At 34.1% G+C, this 9,385-nt stretch overlaps 2 protein-coding genes across 3 annotated transcripts; both read right to left on the bottom strand.

Annotated features, from left to right (window-relative positions):
• Positions 1 to 497: 497 nt before the first annotated feature.
• Positions 498 to 4,230, bottom strand: LOC136813480 (uncharacterized). Its single transcript, XM_067069994.1, has 2 exons — positions 3,925 to 4,230; positions 498 to 2,733 (listed from the first exon to the last, which is right to left on the bottom strand). The coding sequence occupies exon 2, from the start codon at positions 2,712 to 2,714 to the stop codon at positions 513 to 515; it is 2,202 nt and encodes a 733-aa protein (XP_066926095.1). The 5' UTR covers positions 2,715 to 2,733; positions 3,925 to 4,230; the 3' UTR covers positions 498 to 512.
• Positions 4,231 to 5,004: 774 nt separating this feature from the next.
• LOC136813483 (uncharacterized) lies at positions 5,005 to 8,174 on the bottom strand. 2 transcript variants are annotated; one of them, XM_067069997.1, is made up of 4 exons: positions 7,983 to 8,174; positions 7,320 to 7,542; positions 6,585 to 6,957; positions 5,005 to 5,545 (listed from the first exon to the last, which is right to left on the bottom strand). In XM_067069997.1, exons 1-4 carry the CDS (start codon positions 8,083 to 8,085, stop codon positions 5,312 to 5,314), a joined length of 933 nt encoding a protein of 310 aa, XP_066926098.1. In that variant the 5' UTR covers positions 8,086 to 8,174; the 3' UTR covers positions 5,005 to 5,311. The 2 variants fall into 2 exon arrangements, with proteins under 2 accessions (XP_066926098.1, XP_066926099.1); XM_067069998.1 differs by having other exon boundaries at positions 7,320 to 7,383.
• Positions 8,175 to 9,385: the final 1,211 nt, after the last annotated feature.

Here is a 9,385-nt window from a genome sequence, read left to right as displayed (position 1 = left end):
CCATACGATTACTAGTACTAATATTGACTCGTATATATAATACTTAAATTTTGAATTATTAAAATATAGAAATTTATGATTTCATATCTTACAAGAAGTGATATTATATTTAACATTTGGCGAGACCAATTTGATACGTTGTTTTACGGGCCGGACCGACCATGAAATTCCAAAAATCGAAATAAAAATAAAATTGATTTATGTAGTACATTTTCGTTTTCATTGCTTTACATACTGCCAAATTTTCAACATTTTTGTCATTTTTCCAATGTTTTAAGAATTTCATGTTCAATCTTTCATTTTATCAATGAATTCGAATATTTTCTATTTCGCAATTTGTTTAAGATGTAGTAATTTTTACTGCATTTTTAGGAGATTTGATAAGTAAAATTCTACTTTTATCTTTAATTTTTCACCGACCAACTGACCCTCTTTTTTGGGTTGCTTGGGCCGTAAAACACCAAATTATACTGGCCTCACCTTATCAATTATATATAAATTAATTGATACGTTCAAAGAATATTGCATTCAGTTTTGGGTTTCAACACCAAAACAAACTCAGATTCACCAACGTTCTTTAACAAAGTACTCAATTTCCATTCGTTCTTTTTCATAGAGACAATCCCTTGATCAAAATATCGATATTTCATGTCCTCAAGAAGTGTTTTGACGTTATCGTGTTCAAAATCTCGTATAAAATAATTCTCTTTCACAATGACATCTTCGTGAACTTTTATGAGCGATACAAATACCTTTTTACTCACTATTACGATATTATCTTGAAAGTGACATTCGTAGATCCTATCATTTTCACCATCGACAATATATGGTTGATGTCTTGTTCCTAGGATGATAAGAGATTGAGGGACTCCTGATCGTTCACTGATCATTTCCTTGAGCTTACCAACACTGGTCGTTTCGAGTATATTTATTGTTATCGATTCGTCCAGGACATTACCATCGACAAATAATTCAACTTCATTTGCAGGTTTTATGACGAGATTGAATGTTAAAGACTCATAAAGCATCTTTGGGTTCATGTAGATTAATTCTGCTTCATCTTTAAGTTCCTTGTTTTCATAAAACAAACTCTGCAAATGAGGTGGAATTCCTTTCTCTCTATCAATTTGAAATTTTACATCACGAATGTCTTTGATATGGTTCTGTAAAATATCAAATGAGAATTGACCGGTAAGAAAACTGATATTTACTCGTTTCAAAAGTTTCATGTCATATTTCAAACAAAAGGTATCTGCTTCTTCAAAAAGGGTTTTATCCTCGACATAAACAAATAATGTTAGAACCAGGTTCGATTCTAAGGAATTCCCATTTTCTGTTACCAACAAACCGTAAAGATCATCAGCGAAAGTAAGCTCTTTATCGTCATGGAGAAGGACGCAAGTATTTTTCGATAAACCAACACAATGTTTTCTGAATATAAGATATTCCAATTCTGAAATTTTCATTCTTTGATGAATCTCAGAAAATGAAATTTCACAAATAATGGTACCGTTGTTTGGATGTTTCAGAACAATTGAACGAACTCGACTGATTTGCAGCTCTTGTACAACTTTTAATAATTCTAGCTCGTCGTCATCGACTTGAACAGCTAGTTTGACTTTCAATGTTTCAATAGCTCGTGTATTTTCCTCAATCAATTCACTAATACTAACTACACTACCATCCAGAAAAAAATATTGTTTACTTTGTGGGATTTTCATAGAATCCTCAATGAACTGAACAATACTTTCCTCTGATTTCCCTTGATAATTATACTCCCAAATATGGTCACATTCGAAACTTGCTATATGAATTGGATGTAAAGGCCTAATGTTATTTTGTTCGTAAACCAATGCCAGCTCTTTGCTTCGTCTTGAAAAAACAACAAGTTTGTAATAAATTGGCTCAAGGACATTACCAACATTTTTTTGTGGGTAGCGGTTATCACTTAATGCTTGTCCTTCATAAAACAATTCTTGTTCTCCATAAGGGATTCGATATAGAGATTCAATTAAAGATTTCATTACGGCTGGTCGACCAATCTGACCAATGGAAGCCAACGGGTATAGAACGAAATCATCAACTTCACCGAAACTTGGTATCGTTACATGTATCGGGGACAAACACAAATCATAATATAAACGGTGCTGAAACATTTCATCACTGGCAATAACGGATGGTAGCATCTTCAACTTCAAAGAAATCGGACGTGAAGAGCCTTTCAAATCAAGGAAATAATCAACACATAATTCTTCGTCACTCAATAGAATGATGTTGTTAAATAAAAGACACATTGGCTCCACCGACATGTTGGTTTTGGTACTAATGTAACTTTTCAAGTCTTTTATGGTCCAGGATAAATTAGACGGCTTGAAAGTTAGATTGGGACACAGTCCGTCTTGTTCTTTATAAGAAGAAATATGGATTATACCTTCACAACCACGTTTGAAAACCTTACGTCGCTCACTTTGAATTAGTGACGGGTCTGGAATATCAACTTTTAAATCTACATCTTCTTTGAAGCGATTCTTATAAAGCTTTCGGAAAGATTCTTCACTTAGAACGGTATTTCCATGTTTAATAATTTGATCAGTGATGTGAATTTCATAACGTTTTTGAACTTTTTCTTTCAAGGTGGAGAGAGAGTCCACATCAAACCAATAGAAGAGTGATGTAACATTGTCACCAAAATCCACCACAATGTGACTCCTCATTTCCAGTTTAGAATCTTATCTATAACAAAAGATAGAAGAATATTTTTTCTTCAATGAAAATAATAATAAGAAGGGAGCTTCACTATCTAAGTACATGCTTTTTTATAAGATTAGTGTTTTTTTGGTTTAGCCGGGTAACGTATTCATAGAATTTTTTTTTCCAAATCTAAGGACATATAAAATATTCTTAACAATTTTTCTTATGGTAAAAGTGTTCAAAAGAAAGATTTTGGATATTTAACCAGTTTGCAGCATGAGTTTCAAGACAAGAGCCAGTGAACTAACAAAATATAATAAGTGGTTTTATTTTCAAAACCTTTTTTGTACGAATTATGGTTTCCTTTTTATGAAAATCCCACCTACATAGGAAGTGTATCTATAAGGGTCTGCGATTCAGACAAACGTTCTTATAAAAAAGCGTGTATGTTACGTTAACTATTTGTTTCCGGATTATCTTCCACTAAATAACTGATTTTACGTTACTTTTGATAAATAGAGGTACGATTCCAACCCCACACCCTGTTTACTAGACACATTGATAGAGCGCAGCGAGGCGGTGTTTTGTCCTAATTACAGGTTTATTATTGTTTCAGGTAACAAAAAAGCTTCTTGAAGGTGGACACTCAATTAGCGAATCCTTCAATTACCTTAAAGAAAAAAATTTTGGAGGGAAGAAAATTTGGCGGATTTGGCGGATTTGGCCAAAATCCGCCAAATTTAATTCCCGCCAAATTTAAATTGCTCTATTTATTCTCCCAAATGTGTGCTATTTCAGGGTTTTTCCTTTTTTAACAGCGTTTTTTGCACAAAAATGTTAACCGCCAGATTAAATTCCCTCTGAAAAAACTTTTTTAACGATACGCCAAATTAAATTCCCGCCAAAATTTCTTTCTTTAAGGTAGCGGACAAAGCTTTTTGCAAAAACTGACCGAAACCCTACTTTTTCCTCTCTAATTACATCGACGGTTAAACTGGGCAGACTTAAAAAAATAGACAGGATTGATCTATCCAAACTTTTATTTCTTAAACAATCCAATTGCTCAATTGTTTCTAAAGGGCGGACACTTCTAAATAGCGGACACCAACCCTATTCCCTGATGGTGTCGCCTAATTGGAGGTTCCACCTCGGAATAATACCCCATCTTATAATCATATCAAGAAATAAAAAGGTAAAGAAAAAAGAGAGAAGAGTATGCATATGAAATCTTACCTAGACAAATGTTTACTTCCAGAACACGCGATCTCCAATAATTTTCAACGCTGGTCGATTTTTTATGATGGTCTCTCTGGCCCACTGAACGCCACAGTTTGGGCAAATTCCTTTGACTTGAGTGTAATCTTTAATGATCTTGTGAAGGTGACATTTAATGAGATGTCCTTTACCACCTTTCCGATAGTTCAACAGTAAGAAATTACATGATTTGCAATAAACGTCCAATATTCTCAAAATTTGACGTGGCATCACCACACACCAAATCTATTTCGTTTGTTAATGTTTTTCTGATGTGTTTCTTTACTGAAAATAGAACAAAGTAGAAAGATAAAAAAAATAAGAGTGGAATCACCGCCTACCAGTGAATAATATTGAAAGATAAGTCGATTTTTCGTCCTCGCGAAAGTTTGTACGCCTAAAGTATGAGAAATCAAAATAAGGGGGGGGGGGAGTTAAATGAAAGAATGTTTCGGTTTTAATGTTTTGATAATAATACTGAATGCTTGTTCCATCAGCAAACCTCTGTTCCACTGTTTTATGGACACTGTAACTATAGTTGAAACGTCGAGTGAGTGGGTGATATATGTATTAAATAAATCACCATATCATTTCAAAACATCAGTAAGTCTATTTTTAGCATTTTTAGTCAACAATTCCTTAAGTCCTTGATATAAACCTTTTATATATGGAAGGAAGATCCCGCAGATGCAAAAGACATGGGGCCATTATCCCGGGATAGTTACCTATTCTAGGATAGGGAAATCATAGCGCTTACAAGACAACATTGACCCTGTGCTTGCGAATCTACAACATTACTGGAGCAAGTGTGGGAGGATTGTTGCTCTCACGAGTGCTTATCCATGAGCAACGTCACCACCTTGTGAGAGTTGAGAACGATAACCACTACACTACTTAAAAAAACATATCATGTTTTGCTGGTTTGTTTGGGCGACTTTTTGAAAACTGACTTGCAGATTTCAGAGAGTTTGTTCTGATCTGAAGTTTGGAAAAATGGACTTAAGCCTGTCTTGAATTGATACGGTGATAGGTGCAGTAATTTATATATCTATTAAGAAATGGATGAATAAAATAGTATTTTTATTGTAGAGGTTATAATATATGAGACTAGTCAAAATGTAAATATGATGGCGTAATCAAAACTAAAACCTAAATACATAAAATTATATAAAATATTTGCTCTATTTAATTTAAAAAATTAAAAAAGAAATCAATCAAATTATTCCAAAATATACAATATAAAAATCTGATATGAAATAATTATCTATGTAAAAAAAACTTAATAAAATCTATTATCCACCAAAATAAAAATAATCCCATAAGACCACGAAACTGCCCTTAAGCAAGTTACATTTCGAGAAAATTTTCATGCTACAGAAAGCATTATAAACCATGCTCCCAATAACAAAATTAAAGTATACTGACATTTTAGCATAACAGAAGAACTCGGTGCGACAAAATCGTTCGTACTAACATTGAAATACATAGTGTGAATGACAGTTTGGTCGAAAGGGAATCGAGCAAATCGAAGTTTCATGGTATTTCCATTGACGTCTGGATATTGAGATGGGAACACAGGCCATGTGATATTTTGTTGGTACTGAAAGATAAAGAAACAGTGTATAGAAACAATCGAGCAAAGAAGTTGAAAGATTTGCAAGACAGATTTAAAATTTAATTTTAAATTTCAATCTAAAGGATTTCGATATAAGAACGTTATATGGACAGGACAAGGATGTTTTTACTTTTGATGCAGAAAGTTATCATTGACCCATGAAGAAAACAATTATAATAAAAGATTCGGAAAATGTATTTATTCCTCGTTACCTTTCAGTCTGAGAATCATAAAGGCAAAAGTCGTTAAAAATTGAAGTTCATTACAGTATTACTTCGAATAAACGCCCGGGGCGTTTATACAACTTTTTCGATTTGAGGAGGGGCGTTTATTCGAGGGGGCGTTTAAAAGAAGAGGGCGTTTATAAAGTCGAATATTTTGAGCAAATATACCCTTTGTTTTGGTTCTTTATCAGGATTTTTTAGTGCAAAATTTCGAAAATTTCTTTGGTTCAACGACTAAAATTGCATCCAAAACTGCCCTGGTTACAAGAAATGACTAAAATCTTCCTTTTTTAACCCAATGAACACTGGTATTGAAGTATTAAAGTCACAAGTTTCTAATAAACGCCCCTCCCCTAGAGGGAGCGTTCATTCGAAGGGGGCGTTTATTTGAGGGGGGCGTTTATCAAATAATTTTCCTTTTAGGAGGGGCGTTTAAAAGAAGGGGGTGTTTATTCGAAGTAATACGGTATTTAACTTTTCAATCAACATTTAAATTCCATAGGATTTAGAGCTCTTTGGTTATAATAAAGTCGAAAAAACGCGACAATTTATGAATGTTATAGTGAAACCAATACTTAACTCTCTCTTAAATATAAATATGCAGGCACGACGGAAGCTTTTTATATCTGGTACGGCGAATGAGGAAATTTAAGCGATTTTATAGCGATTTGACCGACGAAGAGGAAAACTTCGGGTATTTTTGTGAAAATCTGGTACGGCGGCCGCCGTACCTGCCGTACCCGTTGCGTCGTGCCTGATATGCATTTTTGCAGAGAGGGTAAAGATAATCTGAACCAAACCTTGAAGGATGGAGTGACATCAACTCCTCCATAATCATAAGTCAATGGTCTTTTGGCTCCTGGTACAAAACTTGTTGCTCGCAACCCAGTCCTCACAATCGGATCCCGAAGCTGTTCATCTCCGTTGAAATTTAACTCAAAATCTAAAAATTGACCACGTTCGTTCTTTTGGTCTTTATCTTTACACTGAATGTTTTGACCACAAAATTTCCAACGACCAATAATGATATTGAGTCTGATGGTTCCATTGAAGACTTGGTACCGCTCACCAGTTCTTTCATTCTGAATGGTAGTGTCATTGTTATAGGAGAGGATCTCGAATGCAAAATAAGCAGCTGGGCCAACCAAGTTTTTCTTGACTTGAAATATCTTTCTAAATTGGTAAGAAAACTGTTTCAGTAAACCAGAGATTTAATAAGGGAAAAAACAAAACACATTAGCATCTCTCGGAAGGGTCAAAATGTTTTTGTCATTAATTTTGAAATTCCTTCAGATCAGAATTTCTAAAAATTATCAGACTTTGTTAGGTTTTGAAAATTCGTCTAGTGTAAATCGCTGCCATCGAGGCAAAAGGTCCAATTAAAAAATTAGTTTCTGAGAAAACCGATACTTTATTTTTTGCTTTCCTAACTTAAAATTACGAGATTGGCCTTTTTTCAGTGAAGAAGGATCCTATCTGCAAGAGAAAAGGGCTAATCTCTTCATAAAAAACCGAAAGAATTTTTAACCTTCTACCTCATAGCTGTGATATTTCTGTCTACACCCTGAATTCGATCAAGTCCATATACGCCAACCTCTTCTAAAGGAATTGCAACAAAATCTTGATATAGGAACGTTGGGAACTGATGTTTCTCAGGCCCAGAAATGCCAACTTGTGTAATACCATCTAGCGCAATCTCTGATATCTTTCCAAAGTTAATTTCCAATTGATTGTGGTCATTCGAAAATGCGATTTTACCTGAAATATTCTTATTGAATGAATGATAGCTTCACTGCTTGGGTTGTTTGCTGTCCAATGTGCAAAACCCATTGGCTGACTTCAGTGTCTTTTGAGTCAATTATTGGTAGTATTGTAAAATTTATAAGTAAGATTTTTAAGATTATAGACTTGTTTTGGGGCAAAAAGTTGCCCCAGGCCCCAAAAAAGAGAACAAGAAATACCACCAGATATTACAAATGTTTCACACAAGGATCGTGAGTCCGAAAGTTCACTTAAATTAAACCATTTTTGAAGTTTGCCTGCCCCAAAATTTATAGAGGACAGAGATTTTCTCAAATTTTTTAGTTGAGTTTATTGAAATAATTTAATGAAATAATCGACTGATAGTGATACAAATTAGTGTAAGATTACGCCATATGACAAAGATTTTTTATTGAAACAAGAATTGATTTTCTCACCAGACTTGAGCTGTACACTGATGGTAACGTTATTGATAGATTCAACCCATTCATTGCCATTGGATGAATGGATAAAACAAAACAACAATCCAACGGTCAACATTTTAACTTTATCAGCCAACCAATTTCAGTATTTTAGCCTTTATCATTCATGGTAATATGAAAACATAGTATCTCTTGATTATTATGGCTAAAAAAATTTTTATCAAAAATGGTATCAGATCATCTGCCTTTAACTTTGACTTGACCCCACAGAAAAACAATCAAAACCCAAAGATTAGCACCATAAAAGAGAAAAAAATAAAACATATTGATAATCCAAATCACTATGAACTCTACTTTTATGATGCTTTTATCTTAATAATCTCTCTTTTAAATGTGCATTGTCTCTACAGTTAGGAGTATTTGGCAAGTTCCTGTATGCAGCTGCAATCAAAAAAGTCACAACCGCACTCATTTTTTAAAAAAGTCACGTTCACGTCTTTTTTTACCGTTTTTTGCCTAGGCATGTAGCAGACATGGTAAGTATAAGCAGACTGTGTCTTTAATTGGCTGTAAAAAATTTCAGTAGAAATAAAGTCTTCATACTTTTCCCCTCTGATTGACTAGATATCTCCCAACTCTGAATTAACTAGAGAGATTTATTAAGGCATAGTTTTGTCTGTAGTTAATATCTAACACGAATCAAACATCACATGTAGTCATTTCATTTTGATCCAATGACCCAATTTCTCACAAAATAAACCATAAAAGATCAAAGAGAAAAGCTATAAGGGTGAGTTGCACCAAATCTGTACAGTGGTTTTGTAAACAAGGCAAACTGTATTCAAATTACCCTTGTGGATGTGTTATAGGTATTAGAGCTAAAGTTTTTGGGGATTTGCTACTGTGGCAGAAAGTACCAGTCAGGACTAAGCCACTTTTTGATATTTTATTTCGTCTTTGAAATATTAGCAAAAATCAGTGACAGACAGGGCGTCCCCTCCGTCACGCATATGCCTATCTTCCTACCACTCAATTTTAAATTTGGCTTTCAAAATTCTTGTCAATTTTATGTAAAAATGTTACTCTATAATGGAAGTTATATGATTACAAACCATTTTCTTGAACCAAACTTGATTTATAGCTGAAAATGTGTGTTGGACGGGAAACAATTTTGTTGCACAAGTTCAATGGCAATTTGAAGACAGTTTGTCTTGTTTACAAACCCATGGTACAGATTTGGTGCAATTCACCCAGGTATTTGGTCACAAATTTGAAGGGTTCGCAGCGTTTGAAGGAGATTCAAGCACAATACCTCTTGAGCTACTTTGTTTGGAGATGTCACAGGATTTGCAGCTGAATTTCAACCTTTTCTGAGCCAAAAGAAATGTGCAAACCTTTGGGACATGCAAACTCTACAA

This window comes from Clytia hemisphaerica, unplaced genomic scaffold, assembly GCF_902728285.1.
Source record: "Clytia hemisphaerica strain Z4C2 unplaced genomic scaffold, Clytia hemisphaerica genome assembly, whole genome shotgun sequence".
NCBI lineage: Eukaryota > Metazoa > Cnidaria > Hydrozoa > Leptothecata > Clytiidae > Clytia > Clytia hemisphaerica.
The sequence above is the reverse complement of the archived record's forward strand: the minus strand, read 5'-3'. Positions and strand labels throughout refer to the sequence as shown.